A 21566-nucleotide genomic window follows, 5' to 3' on the forward strand; every position below is an offset into this window, starting at 1 on the left:
CATACCCCACCTTACCATTTGGATGTTTGCAAGGCCACTGGTCTGTATGTAAACCTGAACCCTGACGAACCAAGAGAGAGACCAAAAAAATCACCAACCAGCTGTATTCATATGCATCAGCATTTAATTAAATTAAAAAGTAACCTAAAACATTTCTGTTGTACACTTTAAAAGAATGATTGCTCTAGATTTGTTTTGTTTTTAAAATTAAAACAGATATTTACAGGACAAAAAATCCTATTTAAATATTTCAGATTTTTTTTTAAAAAACAACAACAAAATAATGTCAGGGCTGTTGTTTTTTCCTTAAAAAGATGAAGAATATAATGGAGAAGGTAAGAAAACAGACAGTGTAATATCGGCTCGCGCATCTAGTGGCCCATCAAGTCAAATGCAGCCCTCCAGCTGTGTCCAGCCACCCACCAGGTGCAAGAACCCCGATCTTTACAGTTTCTGGCAGGTAGCAAAGCCAAGTGGCTTAATCAAGCCCTCAGAGGGCCAGTTGTGGCAAAACCCAGATATTTCGATATTCTGCCTGGCTCCGCCCATAACCCATCAACTGTTTTGATCAGTGTTGCCTACTCCATGAAATTCTCACAGGCTTTGATCCACAACATTTTTGTCCTGGCTCTATCCTGTACCCCTTCCCACTCAGAAGTTGTGCGTTTCTGAAACCGTATTTTGCAACCTTAGCTGCCCTGTGTGGCTGGCGGACCGCATTCGGCTCAGCAGGCCATGGCTTTTCTCTGGTCAAAGGGCCGCAGGTTCGAGAGCCAAGTGCACAATGCGAGATGAGACTTTGGCGCTGGGAGAGGCGTATGGCTTGTAGCCCTTGCCAATGCTGACTATCTCATATTGCGATTGCAAGTTTAAGGGTGCTTCAAGATGGAGGCCTTTTGGTGGTGGTCCGCCTGCCGACACAGCCCAGCCAAAAGCCCCTAAAGCCAAAGAATGATTGTTGGTAACCAAACACCAAAGGATTTAGCAGAATCAGTGGGATGGCACAGTCCATATCGGGGACAGTTGCATTCCCCTTGCAAATGGGTACCTCTTGTTCACTGTATATTTCTGAGAGGATGTGCAGTGAAACACTGAACCTGCTGTCTGGATGGAAGCGTCAGCCCACTTCACTACAGTTCCCAGCCCTCCAGGACTGACCTGGAGTATCCAGGAATCGGCATTCATCTCCAAGCAACCATTAAAAGCAATTCTGGAAATAGCAATGGCTTTATATCGTGAAAAATGTTGGGGAAAAATTGGCAAGCCTGCACACATTCTCTCATATATATATATATATATATATATATATATATATATATATATATATATATATATATATGCATCCGAGAGTCAGGCTTGCTGAGAACTCCAGGCTGAACCTACAACTTGGTAACTAACCCACGTCATGTGTGAAAAGGCCCTAACATTTCTCTGAAAGGGACCAAGACATATGGTAGGCCGAAGGCCTGTATGAACCAGAGATGAATGCTGCTTTTGCTGCACCTGATTGATCTTCCATGAGGGATTCCTTTGAGAGGGAAACACAGGGCTGAGACCAGGAGCCTGGCCTCAGCTGAGAGCGGGTGAGGGAAAGAAGCTAGACTCGTGCCCTCCAGCCAAGTCCACCTGACTTCTCTTTCCTTCTTTGTCAGGGTACCACATCTCTTCCCACTTCTCCTCCCATCCCCAGACCCGTGCGGCCTACTGTTGCCTAGCAACTGAAACCATGCTTCTCCGTTCCTTAGCAAAATGGCCGACAGTGCCAAGATGAAAGCCAGAGCAGAGGGGATGGCCCTCAATGGACAACCTAGAAATTGGGTGCCCTGTGCTACTATGGCAACATGTTCCACATGTTCAGTAGAGTGAAGGCGCCTAGCGCCACAAGGGCCGGTCACAGGAAGCTGCCTTATACCAAGTTGGACCATTGGTCCATCTAGCTTGGGATTGTCTCCACTGACCTGGCAGCGGCTCTCTAACGTTTCAGTCTTTCCCAAGCCTACCTGGAGATGCTGCCAGGAATCAAACCTGGGACCTTCTGCGTTCAAAGCAGATGCTCTGCCACAGAGCCACGGCCCCATCCCACAAGGTCTAAGCAAGGGGCATGCGCTCCATTCCATAAAGCTGCAGTGTGCCGAAATACGGGGACCCCACCGCCACCCCCCCCAAGCAGTCTTAACAAGGCTGAGCAAACTGAACTCCTCATAAATCCAAAACAGTGCAAAAGAGCTTCAAGAAGCTAAGCTGCTCTTCATAACTAGAATCCACCAAAAAGAAGAAATGTCAAACATTCAGATTTCAGGGCCCCTTCAGGAAACATGGAAAATGGCTTGGATATGCATGAGGTCCTGGTGCAATACCCAGTCGCTCCAATCTAGCGATCTCTTGTGAGCACAGAGGCGCCGTCGTAATGCCGACTGAACTCTGCCGTCCCACAAGCCTTTCCCTGTTCATTTCAGGGGAGTAGGCAGCTCTGTGCATACAATGAGCGCCATCAATAGAGAAAGCGCCACAGGTCTGTAGGCCAGGCCTTTGGATAAGCTCCGTATCCATGAGGCTCAAGGTGCATGCAAAGCATGATGGGGAAAAGACCCTCCCTTTGAAGCTACTTTGCCATAAAGCAGAAGGGTGAACACAGCCTTTGAAACTCAGTCTCTTTGGGACGGAACATATAGATTCTAAAGAACACTGAATTACATTCAACGTCTTCCCCCTTTACATTTTTTTTTTTTAGAAGTTTTGCCTCCATTGTGCAAAAGTAGTGGTGTTAACAACCATTTTTCTCAAAATATAAGCCAAGGTTAGAGCTTCTCTCTTTTCAAAAATAACCTTGATGCTTCATGTTTACTATAACACTGTAAATCAGACTAAAAAAATATATTAAAAAGTTTGGAACAGAAGAAATACCATTTTCCTCTAGGACCTCTATGGTACTAAATTCAGATGCAAAATAGTAGCTGAATGTCATTTTATGGTTTAATCATCATTACCTTACTTTTTATCAATGAGAGGAGTTATTTAAAACGGATCATAGCAAATCTGTTCACAAAAAATTAATTCTTAAAGTTCTATGCTCTTCTATTCATACGGTATTGGGGTTTGGGGATGTGTGTGTGTTGAAAATGACTTCTTGGTGTTTTTATTTTTGTTTATTTTAACGCAAAAGCAGCAGGTTTGTGGGGTTGGTTTTTTTTGGCAAGTTGCTGGTAGTTAAAAATCTAGTCTAGGAGGTCAGTTTGCATTGGAGACAGAACGAGAGAGCACACGACTCCCTCGTTTTCAAATACAGAAGCGGTCAGACACTGAAAAATAGAGATCTATAATATAGAACCACATTTGTCCACAAAATATATATATCTATATATATATATATATGTATATATAATATATTATTTCTTAAAAACTTGGTTTCAAGAAAAACAAAAACAACAGGATAGCTTGGTTGAGTCTCATGCTGTCAGCCAGCAAAATGAGGTATTTCTGGGCTACCCGGGTCGGCCATATTGGCTGCGGTGTTACCGTGCAGGCAGCGAGCCGGATTTTGCCCCTCTAATGAGACCACGTCACAGCGAAAAAACAAACCCCCCAAAAAGAGAACAGCCTCCTCCTCCTGAGAGCACCGTAGACATGAAGACTCTCCCCTAACTTAATACTTTGCACTTCAACAGCACCCAGTGTCTTTGGAAGTGCTTCACAAGCATTACGTGCCCCTCGCCTGGCAGTTGCGACAAACGTGGGGTGGCGTGGCATGGGCCTGCCCCGCTTCTCTTCGGGGAGGGAAAAGACTCGCTCGAGGCTGCGTACCAAAACCGGTGTCAGAAGTGGGGAGTAAAACAAACCCAGGCGTCCCGCTCGGAAGCAGGATCTTAATTTTGGCCTCTGTGATCTCCCACCCTAGCCGCTCCGGTGTCGGTAATGCTGCAAGCCGGAGAAAGGCAGAGAGAGGAGGAGAGATGGGAGGAGACCGCTGGATGCTGTCCTCGCCCGGCTTGTGGGCGTGTTACTCCCCTGCTGCTCCCTGGGGTGGGTCGCAGTCTGAGCTGAAGAGCTCTTTGTACAGCGGTGGGAAGACGGCATGGACGATGATGGGGTACATCTGGCGGAAAGAGCGCAGCTTCTCCATGTGCTGGTAGCAGAGGCTCCGAAGCTTCCCTTTGGGGGGCAGCTGTTGGGAAGGAAGAGAATGGAAAGGTGTCTATGGAGCTGCTCTTGCTTGACTTCCCTTCTCCAGTGCTGCTTTGCACACAGAAAATAGCTCATATTCATAAGGCCCATTGGATCAGGTCAAAGGCCCATCTAGTCCAGCAACCTGCTTCACAGTAGCCAACCAGGTAAGTCAGGGAAGCCCGCACATGGGGGAAAGGGGGCAACCACCTCCTCCCATAGGTTTTCCCGAGCCCCTGGTGTTCTGGGACATGCCCCCTCTGAGCTTGATGTACAGCTATTCAGGCTAGTAGCCACTGCTAACCTCTATGCATTTGTCTAATCCCTTTCTAAAGCCGTCTAGACTGGTGGCCAGTATCACATCCAGTAGCAGTGAATTCCACAGTTGAACTACACATTGTATAAAGAAGCACTTCCTTTTGTCTGTCCCGGATCTCCCAGCATTTAACTTCGACGGATGACCCCGGCTTGAAAGATTATGAGAAAGAGGGAGAAAAACCTTCTCTCTATCCACTTGATCCACACTTGCATAATGTCATCCACCTCTATCATGTCCCATCCCCGCCTCCACAACTCGCCTTCCTTCTAAATGAAAAAGGCCCAGACGTTGTAGTCTTTCCTCATGCGGCAGTTGCTCCTACCCCATGAGAGTTTTGGTTGCCCTTCTCTGCACCTTTTCTAGCCTAGTATCCTTTTAAAGGTGTGAGCAGGTTTCAGAACAACAAGAGAGGCTTCCAACGTTCTCTCCAACCAAATTCTTTGCTGGATTTGACAGTCCCTAATTACAGGGTCTGATTTTGGAAGAGGAGCCGATGCATACGCAATCCGCCAATGTTCCATTTCTAAATCCCCGCCCCTGAGCGCTGTCTCGGCACATGCATTTTGACGCAGGTTCCGGTTCCCTCAATTCATTCAGGTCTTACTCCTACGTTACTTACACACACACACACACACACACACACACACACACAGTCAAAGAAATGCTGCCCAAATGTAGTCTTGATTCCATCGTACAGATCATTGTGTCAAGATTATTTCTGCTTGGTGTTGTACTGATGCACTGCAGCACACATGCGCATCAATAAAACACCAAGCAAAAAGCATCTTCTGTCCGGTCACATCCCGATGGCTTTTTTGCAGTGCTTGATCCAGGCACATGAATACATCAGGCAATGGAGAAGCAGGCAAAAGAAAGACCACAACGGGGGGGAAATAACCAAGAGTTTTGTGGCTCCGTACAGACTGGCCAGTTTCTCGCTGCATAAGCTTTCGTGGACTGCAGTTCTTCTTCAGTTGCTTTCTGATCAGATCAGAGAGTTCATGCTACACTGCATGTGTTAGCTTTTAAGGGACCACAAGACTCTCTGTTATTCCTGCCACCACAGGCTAACACGGCTGCCCCTCTGGAAATGAACTAAAGGCGCTTAAAGCCGCGCGCAGAGTTAATTTCAGGAACCCGCTTAGTTAAACAGGTACTCCGGAAGAGTGCAACTCCGGGCAGAGCAAACCAAACCACCAAAGCAGTGAAGCCAGGGGAAACCTGCTTATCCCTAGTCAGGAAAGGGGAGTTTTGGGGGGGCTGTCCCAAGATCTAGGCCTGGAATGTGTGTCTTGCAACCCTAAGCCACAACAAGGAGGAGGTAGTGCTCCATACAGGCTAAGCACCACAGAGCTTGATGGAGCACAGGTGCATTTCTCCTCCACACCTCTGGAGGGCTCTGATGCCAGAGTGAGTGCACACAGTCCCAGGCAGGGAACCAGATCACCCTCGTTCAAATCAAGGACGTCCCCACTGGACACCCACCTTAGCCAAGATGCCTTCCCGGTGGTTTTTCCGCAACATGTGCTTGAAGGCCAGTTCCAGGTTGTTCTGCAGCCGCTCCACCTTGCTCCTCTCCTGCAACCAGGGACGATCTGCAAGGGAGAACGAGGAGGTGAAAGCGTTGCCGACCGCGCGGGTTTTGCCGCAATCAGTTGGCCCAGGGAACGTACAGCCTGGCAGCCTAGATACTCCCCTGGGGCCAGTAGCGACGGCCTCCAAGTGAGCAGACAAATCCCCCTTCCAGCCTTGAAAGGGACACCTACGTGCAGTGGTATTCTCATTCCAGAGAGGGCTGAAGTGAAAAATCTCCCATAAGAACTCTGGCTCCAATTTGTGTGTACTGGGGGCAGGTCTGAGGGAGGAAACCACCTTCCCTGCTTTGTGATTGTTTGCCACTGCTTAAGAACACAAGAACAGCCCTGCTGGATCAGGCCCAAGGAGGCCCATCTGGTCCAGCATCCTGTTTCGCACAGTGGCCCACCAGATGCCTCTGAGAAGCCCACAGGCAAGAGATGAGATCATGCCCCCTCTCCTGCTGTTGCTCCCTTGCAACTGGTATTGAGACGCATCAGGGCTCTACAGCTTGAGTGGCTTGTAGCCACCAGACTAGTAGCCACTGACAGACCCATCCTCCATGAATGTATCTAAACCCCTCTTAAAGCCATCTCGGCTGTTGGCCGTCACCACATCTTGTGGCAGAGAATTCCATAGGCTGATTATGCTTTGTGTGAAAAACTGCTTCCTCTTGTTCGTCCTAAATTTCTTGGCCATCACTTTCATGGGATGAGCCCTGGTTCTAGTGTTATGAGACAGGGAGAAAAAAATTCTCTCTGCCAACCATGCTTGCTCTGTGGTGGCGGCAGCATGCCTCTCGGTGGCTGCCATTTTTTACCCAGAAGCCCTAGAACGATGCTATGACATGGTAGGGATTCTGGGGGGAAATAAACTAAAATAAAATGGGCATCAAGAGGCACACTCCTGCCATGATAAAAACTGACACCAGAGGGTTGAAAAGGTACTTTTGCCTAGTGCTGTCCTATGACATATTATTGCTGCCTAATGGTGCAGCAGGGAAATGACTTGCCTAGCAAGCCAGAGGTTGCCGGTTCGAATCGCCGCTAGTATGTTCCCCAGACTATGGGAAACTCCTACATTGGGCAGCAGCGATATAGGAAGATGCTGAAAAGCATCATCTCATACTGCGCGGGAGGAGGCAATGGTCAACCCCTCCTGTATTCTACCAAAGAAAAACCACAGGGCTCTGTGGTTGCCAGGAGTTGAAATTGACTCGACAGCACACTTTACCTTTAAAAAAGAACACTAAATGGGGCCCGCCCTTCCCTCCCCCATTAAGAAAAGAGCAGCGTGGTGCCATTCCATTCTTTCCTCTGCTGGCCATCCACGGGCCACGCTCCCCTGAGACCCAGCCCACCATCTGCCGCCCGAAAAAGCTCACTTCAGCCTTCTTCATGGCAGGGCTAGGTCCCTCCCACCTGCTCCCAAACCTCGAGCCCAAACTTCCGAGAACTTGTGTCTCAGGTCAGGTTTTAACGTGTGGCTAGATGGGGTCCAGCGAGGTCCCTTACTTGAGTTGATAAGCACCAGTGCCGTGAAGAGGGCGATTTCGTTCTCGGAGAAGTGCAGCGAACACAGACTGTGAGCGAAGTCAAAGATGGAGTTGATCAGCTCGTTGCATCCTGGGAGAAACCACACATACATAAACAAACGCCACTACTCCAAGGTGAACAGCAGCAACCCAGAAAAGCCCTGATCGCCAGCATCGGACTCCGATACATTCTCTTTTGATGGGAGGAGGGAGAAAAGACATTCGCATCATGGCTAGGGGATAGGGGGATGTGCACGGTTCAGCCAGGTGCCGAACCGGCGGCGGTGTGGGGGGGGTACCTTAACGGTTCGGGGAGGGTGCTCTCCCCCACCCCACTGCATTTCCCCTGTTGGGACTGTGCTTAAAATCGGTCCTGGTGGGCAGCAGTGTACTCCCTTGCCACCCTGGTGTGCGCCAGGCCTGTCCAACTTCTGGTCCGACACGCATCGGGGCAGCAAGGAGGTATGCTTCTGCCACACAGGACAGATTTTAAGCACAGCGCCGGCAGGGGAAATGCGCCCGGCGGGGGCGGGAAATAAGAGTATCCTTCCCGAACCTTAAAGATAACTGCTCCCCCCACCGCCGGTTCAGCTGAACCGCCAGACCTCCGAACCGGTTTGTGCACATCCCTACTAGGACTGCCGAACCGGTTCGTGCACATCCCTACTAGAAGATGCTTAGGAAATCTGCCCCATCCCAGAGGTTGAGGTTCTGCTTTTCTAGTCCAGCATCCTGTTTCCCACAATGGCCCAACAGATGCCTGTGGGAAACTCACAGGCAAGAGGTGAGGGCATGCCTTCTCTCCTGCTGTTGCTCTCCTGCAACTGGTATTGAGAGGCATCGTGCCTCTGAGGCTGGAGATGGCCCACAGCCATCAGACTAATAGCCATTGATAAGACCTGTCCTCCATGAATTTATCCCTGCACCTTTTAAAGCCATCCAAGCTGGTGGCCATCATCACATCCCATGGCAGAGTATGTATGTATGTATTTATTTATCATATTTATATACCGTCTGATATGTAGAGGATGTACACAAGTTTTTACAACACAGCAAATATAAAACAAGAGTAAAAACAAAACAATTTCACAGAATAAACACAGTTAGAACCATTTCACGGAATAAAAACAATTAGTTTTAAAATTTCAGTTAAACGCCTGAGAAAACAGGTGTGTCTTGAGGGTCTTTTTAAAAGCAATCAGAAATGGAGATGCTATTTTTTTTTTACAGAGAGTGTATTAAAAAGCCCTGGGGCAGCCACCGAGAAGGCCCTGTCCTCCTCATGTCCCATAGATTTTGGCAATGCCTGCTCCCAGTTCTGACTTTTTGCAGCAAAACACACACTGGAAGCAGATATAACAAATAAACAAAACTAATCCCGCCCCCCCACCCGCAGACTTTAAGACACTCAAAAGTGCTACATAAATGCTAAACATTTTTATTGTCCTGGGACAACGGATGCTCTCCTACCAAGGGATTTGAAGAGTTCTGGGCCAGCGTATTTGCCCTCAAAGAAGACTGTCCGATTCTCAGAATTGAAGGCACGACACATTCTCACCAAAACCACTTCCATGGCACCTGGGTAGAATGAGATGGGAAGGGGAAAAGAAAGATGTAAAACATTCCTTTTTAAAACAACGCAAACCAAAACAAAAAAAGCACCCTAAACAGGCCGGTATCGACTCCTTGCTGCTTTTGCCTCCCCCTTTCTCTTCTTCCTCGGTTTCCCTTCCATTAAAACTGAAGACTGCAAGCTAGTTGGGGCAGGGACCAGTTTGCTTCCCTCCCCCACCCTTTTAAAAACTCGTGTCACTGTGTACTGAAATCCCACATACACTGATGATGCCAAAGGACAAGGCATATCTGGAAACTCGTAGCATCGTCACCTGCTTTGAGAAGCACAATCTGATCGTTTTGGCACAGCTCCATGAAGCCGCCCATCCTCTTGGCAAACTCCACCACATACTGGATGGCTTCAGTGACTCGGCAGGCACAGCGTTCCCACATCTCTTCTATAGACTGGGGGGGGGGGTGGCGGGGGGAGAGAGGAAACAGGGGATCAAAGGTAAATGCCAGATACCAAGTCAAACCATCTTGTTCATTCATTCATTCGATTTCTATACCACCCTTCCAAAAATGGCTCAGGGCGGTTTACACAAAGATATAACAAATAAATAAGATGGATCTCTGTCCCCAAAGGGCTCACAATCTAAAAAAAAACATAACATAGACACCAGCAACAGTCACTGGAGGTCCTGTGCTGGGGGTGGAGAGGGCCAGTTCATTCATTCATTCAATCCTTTATTAGTCACAGACCAGCACAGTTTACAAACAGAAGCCCAGCAGAATAAACCAACAAGGTTATGATACCGTGGTTAAACACACAGATCAGCTAGAAATGATTCTTAATGAACTCCTGCCGAATTTTACTGGCCATTAAACAGAACTCACCCACATTATAAGATCTTGAGCCATTCAGGTCAGTTAAAAAATAACTGAGATTAAAAAAAAAATCTGTACAGCCTGGATGGCAGCTAATCAAGGAGTCACATAGTTATGCTGTACATCTCGGTAAAATTGGCAATAAAAGGGCACATGTGCTGTGGTGTCAATGTCTCCCAAGTTGCAGGGACAAGTATGTTCTTTGTAGGGGATTCTTTGATATCTCCTTTCCACGACTGCTGTTTGCCAGGCATGGCATCGTGCCTGCATCAACGCTCCGGGGTACGTTGGTACAGTTACCAAGTTTAGATATCTAGCAGGGTTAAAACTCAGAACTTGGTTGCCCAAATGGACAGCAATGGGAATAGAGCCCTGGTCAATTTGATGCTCCATATCATTTATTCTTTGTCTGAGTGTGACCCTGGCGTTTTCATACCCCCGACTTATCAAAACAAAGGGGGAGAAGCCATAACGATGCAGCCGTCCCTCCAACCCTCTTTTCCACCTGGAGTGGTCGGGGGTCCCCTGGCACAAGTGGAGCTAAACCTGCAGGGTGGGAAACCAGCTTCAGCCAGAATCCAAGGATAGTAGTCCATGCTCTGGCCTCTCCTTGAAGCAGTCCTGCTTCCAGACAAAAGACAGCACCAGGCACACACAAAAGTATACTTCCAAATCTAACTCTGCTGTATATGCAGGATTTGTTGGTTTTAGATCTGCTTTCGATCTGATCCCCAGAGAGAAACTTTGGCGCCGTGGGCTTCCCAGAGGCATCTGGTGGGCCGCGATGTGAAGCAAGATGCTGGACTAGATGGGCCTCCTTGGGCCTGATCCAGCAGGGCTGTTCTGAGGTTCTTATGCCAAGGATTGAACCTGGGGCCTTCATGCATTCAAAGCACATGCTTAGCGACTAAGCTATGGGCCATCCGAAAAACGGATCTCCAAGACCTCAAGGAGGGGGTCACAAATAAAAGAAGGGACTCCAGAAGAGTTCATCACACCTCATTTCCATTCTCCCTGTGACGCGATCCCCCTCAGTGGGTCACCATCTGCCATCACGCACAGGGAAGGGGTCACACCAAAGCGTGACAAAGAGACGAAACACAGAAACGGGTTCACACATGTATGAGATGAATGTTTCAGATCCCCGTGAACTGGTGCCGTTCCACAGATCTGTCCTCCCGCCCCTGAAGCCAAGGCCATTTGTGCTGATGTTCTGTTGGCCGGTGCTCTGAAGCCACTTCGCCTCCGTCTGCGGGGCTGAGTCACCGTTTGGCGATTCCGGTTACGTGCAGAGAGTGAGTCTCATTACTTAATGGGCTTCAACAAGTGGCTGCATCAGGTTGAATGGTCCCGCTCTCTCTCCCCCTCCAATCCCAATTTTAAAAGTAAAGAACTGCATAAATCATGCCCACTTGGGCAGAACGTGGCAGGCAGCACGGCGCTCCAGAGAGGAAAAACACATTAGCAAAAGGGACACCTCTTCAAATGCAGCCTAGCTTTTCGCGTCTGGGTGTGGGGAGGGGTGCGTGCTGTGGTTAAGCCGGTGAAGGGCAGAGAGACAGGATGTTGTGCGTATCTGGGATTCTGTGCAAATGCACACAAACTGGGTGATGGCTGACTGCTGTGCTTCCAGAGGACCTGAGCTCTGGCTTGTCGTTCTAGGTTTTTTTGGTTTTGTTTTAAGGCAAGTTACTAGTCCTTATGGTGGCAGACAGGCTTTAGAGCCTGAGAGCCATCAGGACATAATTCTGCAGTGTGACGATGAACTACAGTCTACAGCCCTTCTTGACTGGTGGAGTTCCTTTATTATTTATTTATTTATTTATTTATTTATTTATTTGATTTATATACCACCCTTCCAAAAATGGCTCAGGGCTTTAGAGCCCCTTATCCCCTCCATTCCTCACCTCTTCTGTGCTTTTCTTCCCTCCTCCATGTACCTTTCCCTCAACTTCCGTCTGTGTCTAAATCCACTGTGTTCTTCCTCCAGCCACCTCGTCTCTGGACATCCTCGTTTCCCTACCTACTGCAACCTCTCCACAGACCCCAACCTATCCTTAGGGCCTGGGTGGTTATTAATGAGAGCGGGGGAAAACCTCATCATTTTATTCTTACCTTTGGACTGGAAGGTCCCAAAAAGGCAGCTTCTAATGTCTAAAAGACATCAGGAAAACAAGCATCTAATAGAGGACTGTATTATAATGGGGCATAAACAGCTACTAAGGGAGAATTGTGCTGTAAAGATAAGCAACTCTCGGAAACGCATCTATTTTATCAAGCTTTTCATTTATGTTTTAAATTTTTACTGATGGTTATTTTGTTTGATATGGTTTTAAGGTTTTAATGGTGTTTTAAACAGCAAACCACCCAGAGATTTTATAGACCTTTTATAGACATGTGATAGACAAATCAATAAAATACAACTTGTTTAGGAAAAACAAGTGTTTCAACTTGGTACCTATCTGTGAACCATCATAGGAACATAGGAAGCTGCCATATACTGAGTCAGACCATAGGTCCATCTAGCTCAGTAATGTCTACCCAGACTGGCAGCGGCTTCTCCAAGGTTGCAGGCAGGAGTCTCTCTCAGCCCTATCTTGGAGAAGCCAGAGAGGGAACTTGAAACCTTCTGCTCTTCTCAGAGCGGCTTCATCCCCTAAGGGGAATATCTTGCAGTGCTCACACATCAAGTCTCCCATTCATATGCAACCAGGGCGGACCCTGCTTAGCTATGGGGACAAGTCATGCTTGCTACCACCAGACCAGCTCTCCTCTCCGAGGATCATGGCACCTAGTTCTGGGGAGCAGTTCCTGCCACAGAGGGGCCGCCACAGAAAAGACTCTGTCTCTGAAAACCAGCAGCCAACGGGCTGGTCCATATGGGAGCAGGTGGTTTTTTGGAGACCCATCTCAGGGAAACCCGCCCCCCCCCGCTCACCTTTTTCTGGTAGCTCCCAACTTCTTCCCGGGTGAATGCCTCCCATCTCAGGAGCTGGAGATCTTCCAAGCGCAGCTGACAGGTCTCCCGGTAGGACTTGAGGACGTTCTGTGTGAGGTGCTCTGGAGCAAGCAATGGGGGAAATGGGTCAGGAGGGAGCACAGGAGACCGCTTTGGACCAAGTCAGACCCTTGGCCCATCTAGCTCAGTTTTGTCTACTCTGACTGGCAGCAGGTCTCCAAGGTTCCAGGCGGGAGTCTCTCCCAGCCCTACCTGGAGATGCTGCCAGGGATTGAACCTGTGACCTTCTGCATGCCAAGCAGACGCTCTGCCACTGAGCTATATGGCCCCATCCCCATGTTACCTATTTGATGCACCTAGTAGCTGCAGGCAGGACCAGCATTGTCGCCTATGCACATCGTAAGGGAGAAACCAGCCCTTGTTTCCATAATCCACAGCATGGTGGATACTGTTATACAGCCAAATGGGGAGAGGATCTTTGGTCCTTTCCTCTAGTTATCAAGCAGGTGAGCTCAAGCTTTTACTGAAACGGGCACTAAAGACTCAAATTTGCTTGCTCAGTTGGTAGTGAGGGCTGGTGGTGTCTAGCTATGACATGCAAAATGTCCTTGGGAAGGGGCTGGAGAGAAACCATCTGGCAGCCAGGATATACCTGTGGAAGGAGACAGAAGTCTGGAATGGGAAACATAGGAAACTGACATATACTGAGTCAGACCATTGGTCTATCTAGCTCAGTATTGTCTTCACAGATTGGCAGCGGCTTCTCCAAGGTTGCAGGCAGGAGTCTCTCTCTCAACCCTGTCTTGGAGATGCTGCCAGGGAGGGAACGTGGACCCTTCTGCTCTTCCCAGAGTGGCTCCATCCCCTAAGGGGAATATCTTCCAGTGCTCACACATCAAGTCTCCCATTCAGATGCAACCAGGGCAGACCCTGCTTAGTTATGGGGACAAGTCATGCTTGCTATCACAAGACCAGCTCTCCTGGTCCCACGGGGCATGCTGTTAGCTGCGGGGGGGAGGGGGGGCCTGAAATGGATGCCAATTTCTAGACCAGGATGGTGTCTGGGTTTCCAGAGAGTCTACTGGTAAACAGACATCCCAAGCCTACATCCCCAGCTCATGCGCTTTCCAAAAAGGCTGGATCCACAGACCCTTGTGTGATGTGGTGTGGTGTAGCCAGTGTGGTGTCGTGGTTAGAGTGTTGGAGTAGGACTGGGGAGACCTGAGTGCAAATCCCGATTCAGCCACGAAACTCACTGGGTGACTCTGGGCCAGTCATGTATCTCTGTCAGCCTACTCTACCTCACAGGGTTGTTGTGAGGGTAACTATAACCATGTACACCGCTCTGGGCTCCCTAGAAGGAAGAGCGGGATATAAACGTAATAGAGAGACACAGAGAGAGAATGGAGGCTTGGAGGAGAAAAACCACCCCTCGCCCTGCAGGGCCCACTCACCAATCTCCGTCAGGGAGGAATTGGGCGACTCCAAGAGGCTGGCAAAACTGGGGGTGGTGTAGAAGTCCAGGCTTCCGGCGCTGACCTCGCTCCCCGCCAGGCGCTTCCCGCCGCTAATGTCGGCACAGGAGAGCTCCGGCGACGCTTGCATCTCCAGGGGGTAATAGATGCTCCCCCTGCCTTCCATCTTGATGCGCTCGGGGCTGTACTCCTTGGCAAAGGGGGCCCGCAGGTCCTCGCCCAGCAGGCTCGGGGCCTTGGTGAGTCCGTTGGCGTAGGCCACGGCCGCCGTCTCGCCTGGGGACTGGCCGAGGCGGGCCTGGCCGTTCAGCAGGGCCGCGGAGTAGGCCGAGGCCTCCAGGAGGTCGGGCGAAGGGGCCAGCTTGAGCTGCCCATTGGTCACTCCCAGGGAGTAGGCGGATGCCAGCCCCTCGCCGCCCTGCTGCTGCTGCTGCAGCTGCTTCTGGACTTCCGCGTGGAGGCTGTCCCGTTGCTTCTTGGACATGCGGCCGAATTTGACAGCTGGGGAGGGAAAGGGGTGGAAGGCGTGACTTCGTGGAGCGGGGGGCGGACGCCCACAGAAACAAACAGAAGGCTAGCCACGCCTGTTGGTGGCGATCTGACTGCTCGCTTCTGCACCTTCTTCGGACACAGGAGTAGGTTCCCCATTAACTCCTTTTTAAGAAAACGTGGTTTGGTGTCAACTGACACATTCGGCAAGAATGCATTTTAATGCCTCCATTGCCCTAGGAGTCTTTGCAGTGGTGGGGGGCTAAGAGGCTGAGCTGTGTGCCCTTCTGGAGTTGCCACTTTCTCCTGTGCCCCCCACTCCTTCGCAATGAACAGAAGCACGATCTGCAGCTATTAACAGGCAATTATTATTTATTCATTCTTTCGATTTCTATACCGCCCTTCCAAAAGTGGCTCGGAGCGGTTTACACAGAGAAAGAACAAACAAATAAGATGGATCCCTGTCCCCAAGGGCTCACAATCTAAAAAATAAACATAAGATAGATACCAGCAACAGCCACTGGAGGTGCTGTGCTGGGTAGGGATGTGCGAACCGGTTTGAATTCGAACCAGGGTGGTTCGAAGGTTCGAATTCGAACCGAACCAGCTATCAGGTTCGAGCTGCAGGTTCGAATTCGAACCAAACCGGGGGGTGGTTCTATTTGAACCGGTTCGGACATCCAAAAATTGGTAGGATGGTAGCTGGCACCCAGGGTTACCTGCCACCCAAACCCCAAAGCAATTGGACACTCATATGATTTTTTATGAATTTTTGAAAATTATTTTTATTTTTTTCTCATAGGGTATAATGGGACTTGAACCAGACCATTATTCCTTATTGTGGAGCACCCATGGGTGCCAACAACCATGCAAACCCTGAAGCAATTGGACACCCCTATGATTTTTAAAGAATATTTGAAATGTTTTAATTATTTTTCTCATAGTGTATAATGGGACCAGAACCAGCCCATATTCCCTATTATGGAGCACCTAGGGGCACAAAAGTGGGGTGGGTGGTAGACAACCAGGGGTGCCTACTATCCACAAAGTTCCAAGGCAATCGGACACTCCTCTGATTATTGGTGAATTCTAAAATTATTTTGGAATTCTTCATAGAGAATAATGAGGATTGCAGCAAATGTTGCCTTGGAACTTTGTGGATAGTAGGCAGACCCCTGGGTGCCAGCTGCCATCCTACCAATTTTTGGATGTCCAAACAGGTTTGAACCGGTTTGAATTCGAACCGAACCAGGGAGAGGTTCGAGCAAAACCAAAACCGAACCACCCCCTCCTGGTTCGAATTCGAACCGAACCGGGCAAACCGGTTTTGTGCACATCCCTAGTGCTGGGGGTGGAGAGGGCCAGTTGCTCTCCCCCTGCTAAATAAAGAGAATCATCACGTCAAAAGGTGCCTCTTTGCCAACTACCTTGATCCCTATGCCCCGAGGACCTTTCCCTGCGGATTTCTGCAGACCACACTGCCGCTAGAGGCACAGGAGCAGGGTGGGCTTAGTCTACCCCGATCAGTTGGCAACCCTAAGAGCAGGAAGTCCAGGGTTCCATTCTCGCCTCTTCTGTGAGCTCAGCACACGGCCTTCAGCAAGCTACCGTTCCGAGGGGCAAGCAAGGCACCAGGCCGTCCGTCATAAGGGTATTCATTAGGGCAGACCCGGCGTTTGTATGAGGTGGGCTCCCTGCTGCCGTTCTGCTCAGGGGGCGGCTGGGAGGCCCATCTCCCTCAAGAGGAGAAGAAAGGGAGCAAACCAGAGCACTCCTCAGCCCAGGGACCACCCCGCCAGGCCTTACCGTCTCGGGACATGCCGAGGCTGAGGCATTTCTGCAGGCGGCAGTGCTGGCAGCGGTTACGGCTGGTGCGGTCAATCTGGCAGTTCTGCTGCCGGGTGCAGGAGTAGGTCACGTTCGCTTGCTGGCTGCGCCGGAAGAAACCCTGGAGTGGGAGATGGCGAGAGGGGAAATGGAGAGACCGCCATGGGAAACAGGGCTCTGCGCGGGACCTGGATGCGAGGCCTCCCTGGCCCACATGACCTGCAATCTACGGTGCCAAACGCAGCCGACTGGGCCCCCGCAGTGGCCATGACAGACCAATCTGGTTTTGCTGCTTGTATGTTGTGTGTGTGGGGGGGGGTGGCAACACGAGGGGATCGGGGGTTGTCACGTACCAGGCTCACGGCTGGCAAAAGCCACGTCCAGCCTAATGGGGCCCAAGCCGCCAAGGCCGACTCTAGGCCAAGGGGGAACCATAGAGTCCCATGCCCCTCCTCCGCCCATGCCAAGCAGGAAGCGTTGTCCGGAGGGGATCGCTCCCAGATCTGGGGTGGGACGAGACCTCCTCCGCGGAAGAGGGCTCCACCGTTGCATCCCAGGACAGAACAGGGCGCAGTGGAGACCAGGGACCCCCAAGGCCAGACCCTAGGACGATCAGCCGATCCCGGAGATCTGCGGAACCGGGGGCAAAATGTATCCCAACTAATCCGCCCCCAATTCTGTACATCGCCCCCCTCCGAGCACCTCCAGGACCTCACGGACAGAGACGATCACGAGCCCCAACGGAAGCCTGAACCCGACGGCACAGCGCTTGCCCGGAAGCATGAGGCATCCCGTTCCCAAGCCTAGCACGGGTGGAGGAACCCTGACCCCTCCAGCGCACCAAGGCAGTGCAGCCCAGCTCTCTATGTAGAAGCTGCTGAGGCAACAGCCACCTGGAGCCGGCCCGAGCTCTAGCTGCCTCCCGGACAGGCCCCCTGGCATTCAGCACAGACTCTGCAAAAGTGTGGGTCACCTTTCCCTGCCTTGCCTGACGCACAAGACAAGCCTCTGTGCATCCAGCCCCTGTTTCGGTGCTGCAGTGCACAAATGTGGGCGCAAGGAGAAAACGAGGCAGGGAATTGTAATTTGGGGAGGGTGCCAACCCTTTCCTCTCTCAGAGGTTCCCAGCACCCAACACAGAACAGTCCCTCGAGAAGGAATGTCTCTCGAACTGGTAAAGGTCTCCCTGGACAGCCCCAGGGTCACCTCTGAAGAGCCCCGGGAGGCCAATTCGAACCCCACCCCCCGCCCCCCAACAGCCTGTTTTCAAAATAAAGATCCCAGCAATGCTAAAGAGAGGCTCCATATAAGATCTAGCTTGGCCCTAATTGGAAACCGGTAGGGGGACATAAGAACAGCCCTGCGGGATCAGGCCTATCTAGTCCAGCATCCTGTTTCCCACAGTGGCCCACCAGATGCCCCTAAGAAGCCCACAGGCAAGAGGTGAGGGCCTGCCCTCTCTCCTGCTGCTGCTCTCCTGCAGCTGGTATTGAGAGGCATCTTGCCTCTGAGGCTGGAGGTGGCCTGTAGCCCTCCGACTAGTAGCCCTAGATAGACCTGTCCTCCATGACATTTATCTAAACCCCTCTTAGAGCCATCCAGGATGTTGGCTGTCACCACATCTTGTGGCAGAGAATTCCATAGGCTGATTATACGCCATGTGAAAAAGTACTTCCTTTTGTCGGCCCTAAATTTCTTGGCCATCAGTTTCATGGGATGACCCCTGGTTCTAGCGTGATGCAAGAGGGAGAAGAATTTCTCTCTTGTCCACTTTCTCCACACCCTGCATGATTTTATAGACCCCGATCACGTCGCCCCTCAGTCGTCTTTTTTTCTAAACTAAATTGCCCCAGATGCAGTAGCCTAGCCTCATAATGAAGGTGCTCCAGGCCCCTGATCATTTTGGTTGCCCTCTTCTGCCCCTTTCCCAGTTCTACAATGTCCTTCTTAAAATACGGTGACCAGAACTGTACGCTGTACTCCAGATGTGGCCACACCATAGAATTGTAGAAGGGCATTATGATATTAGCATTTTTATTTTCAACCCCCTTTCTAATGATCCTTAGCGTGGAATTGTCCTTTTGCACAGCTGACACACCAACACTTTCAAAGCTCTCTCTCCTGGTCAATCACTGAGCTCAGATCCCATCAGCGTATGTGAATCTGGGTGGTTTTTTTCCACCCCAATATGCATCACTTTACACTTGCTTACACTGAACCACACTTGCCATTTTGTCGCCCACTCCCCCAGTTTGGAGAGATCCTTTTGGAGCTCCTCCCAACCTGCTGTGGATTTCACTACCCTGCGTAGTTTAGTGCCATCTGCAAATTGGCCATTTTGCGGCTTACCTCAACTTCTAGATCATTTATGAATCAACTAAAAAGCAGGTCGGCAATTTCACAGCTGAGTTCTTTAAGGACTCTCGGGTGGATGCCATCTGGCCCTGGCAATCTGATAATTTTGGATTTTTCCAGGCAGTTTAGAAAGTCATCTCTACCCAGGGGCTCAAGGAGATGGTTACTTACCTTGCAGCCTTCACAAGTGATGACCCCATAGTGAATCCCGGAAGACTTGTCGCCACAGATCTTACACGGGATCACCTCTATCTGGGCTGTGTGAGGGAGAAATAAAAGCAAGTCAAAAAGTACCCTCATTCTGGACTCTTTTCATACATGACCCTTTCAAATGCACCCCCCCCCAACCAGCTGCCATTTGAATCTACATAGGAAGCTGCCACATACTGAGTCAGACCCTTGGTCCATCTAGCTCAGTATTGCCTACCCAGGCTGGCAGCGGCTTCTCCATGGTGGCAGGCAGGAGTCAACTAGGGCTCCATCCCCAAAGGGGAATATCTTACAGTGCTGCTCACACAGGTAGTCTCCCTTTCAAATGCAAACCAGGGTAGACCCTGCTTAGCAAAGGGGGCAATTCATGCTTGCTCAAGACCAGCTCTCCTCCTAGCTATATTGGCTAGAACAGCATTTGCCGAGATTTTGATCCTTGGGGCGCAGTTCATGTCTGTCTAGAGATGCCTTTCTGGTTCTCCTCCTCCGAAAACCTCCCCTGATTTTAGACTTCCGAATGACGCAGCCTCATCTCCAAAACAGAACAGTTGTGCTCAGAATCTCCCATTGTTTAGTTTCGGATTTGATACGGATTGCTGCGCATGGACAGTTCACTGCAGCTTTTCGTTCCTTCAGAGCATTATTTGTACACACACACACACACACACACACACACACACACACACACACACACACACCCTCCCCGTTATCAAGTGGTCATGCATGTGGCAATCACACACGGCAATAAAATAAATAACCCATGTGATGAAACTGTCTTCAGTGGTTGCATCCAGATGTTCTTCTATGCGCTCCCAAATTCCATTGTCTGCAGGTGCGCATGCGTGCATCAGCAGAAGAATCTGGATGCAACCACACCATATCACCGCAGGTGCAGAGGAAACCCTTTTATCCCTAGTGGCTTGGTTTTTTTTTAAACTGGCGTTTTGAATTAAAATTGGGGGCACAATTACAAGATGATAGGATCATACTACTTGCCTGTGTGGGGAGCTGGTAGTCTGTGGCTGATGGGGTACATTTGTCTAAGGCTCTGGGTGCCATTTAGAACTCTAACAGCGCCCCCCCCCCAATGGACTGTGCAAGTGGCTGGCTGCTACGGCGATCGTTTCTCACCTGGGAGGCCATGGGCCAAATCTGACCCTCTGAGAGCGGCCTGTGTTAGCCACAATGGCTAACCTTGAGACAAAATAATGGCGAAGGGAATGAGACCTGTGGGGAGAGGGTTTGCTGACAGGCCACATTATCAGAAGTGACAGGAGCTATTGGCCCTGAAACATGCCACCAATTGCCTGGTCCTTCAAGAGAACTAGCCGCTGGCTAGAGAGAAAGGTGCCAATTCCAGATCCAAAAGCACTAGGTGCAGTATGGACCACTGCCCACCAGAGGGCACCCTCACATCACTTTTTCCCTTGCCGGCTTTCAAAACTAGGAAGCCCCATTGCTGGCAGTCGGAGAAATCGGAACTGAGCACGTGCAGACTGCCCTGTCCTTGCCACAGAGTAAATAACCAACCAGCACTCCCATCTGGGGGCTGGCTTCCTGCTCTCAGAGCAGGCATCTTTGAGGCAATGGGAAAAGAGCGACCAAGCTCTAGAGACCTGGGTTCGAATCCCACCCCCAACCCAGCCTCAACCCAGCTGCCCCTTGGCCAGTCACTAGCTCTCAGCCGCCACTTTGCTGGGAAGCGGGCACGGGAGAAAGATGGCGAGGGTTGTTGTGAAAGCCAGCGCAATCACATTTCGACATACTCCGCATCTTCCAAGTGGCTGGGGATGGATTGTGTGGCTGGGCCTTCGCGGGGGCTGCCCCATCTCCCACCACCTTCCCGTGCTCCAGACTATCCCAGGGGAAGGACAGATTTCCTCTCCTTGCCACCTTCCCCCGCTTCTCTCTGCACTCAGGTTTCTAGGATATCTACCGAGGGCAAGGCTGCATGACTTCAAACACTGGGGAGCAGCGGGCTGACCTTTTTTTTTTAACTCAGGATGGGTGATGGGAGTTGTAGTCCAAGGGCAGCTGGAGAGCCCCTGCCACAGTGCCCAATCTCTGCAGACCACTTCCGCCATTTCTGCACCACTCCAATCGTTCTCCGCCGCTCTCTCTCAGCAACCTCTCTTCTTCCTCCTGTCTCTTGTTTTGGGTGGCTTCTGCGTAATACTAAATAGCTGCCTCAAAGGCCTCCCAAATAACCAGCTCTTTACC

The 21566-nt window shown here is 50.4% G+C and overlaps 1 protein-coding gene across 5 annotated transcripts in view; it reads right to left on the minus strand.

The window, feature by feature from the left end:
• Positions 1 to 2955: 2955 nt before the first annotated feature.
• RORC (RAR related orphan receptor C) overlaps positions 2956 to 21566 on the minus strand; it is a 93680-nt gene continuing 75069 nt past the window's right edge. For 4 of the 5 annotated variants that reach the window (XM_053278620.1, XM_053278618.1, XM_053278621.1 and 1 more), the window contains 9 exons: positions 19308 to 19393; positions 16761 to 16902; positions 14445 to 14966; positions 12970 to 13091; positions 9476 to 9608; positions 9060 to 9167; positions 7570 to 7680; positions 5966 to 6075; positions 2956 to 4162 (listed from right to left, as the gene is read on the minus strand). In XM_053278620.1, the coding sequence (XP_053134595.1) occupies positions 3998 to 4162; positions 5966 to 6075; positions 7570 to 7680; positions 9060 to 9167; positions 9476 to 9608; positions 12970 to 13091; positions 14445 to 14966; positions 16761 to 16902; positions 19308 to 19393 (1499 nt within the window). In that variant the 3' untranslated portion in view covers positions 2956 to 3997. Of the gene's footprint in view, positions 4163 to 5965; positions 6076 to 7569; positions 7681 to 9059; positions 9168 to 9475; positions 9609 to 12969; positions 13092 to 14444; positions 14967 to 16760; positions 16903 to 17134; positions 17152 to 19307; positions 19394 to 21566 lie in introns of those variants that run through there. The other variant, XM_053278622.1, reaches the window with a different exon arrangement.

Source organism: Hemicordylus capensis, chromosome 14 (assembly GCF_027244095.1).
Source record: "Hemicordylus capensis ecotype Gifberg chromosome 14, rHemCap1.1.pri, whole genome shotgun sequence".
NCBI classification, from domain to species: Eukaryota; Metazoa; Chordata; class Lepidosauria; order Squamata; family Cordylidae; genus Hemicordylus; species Hemicordylus capensis.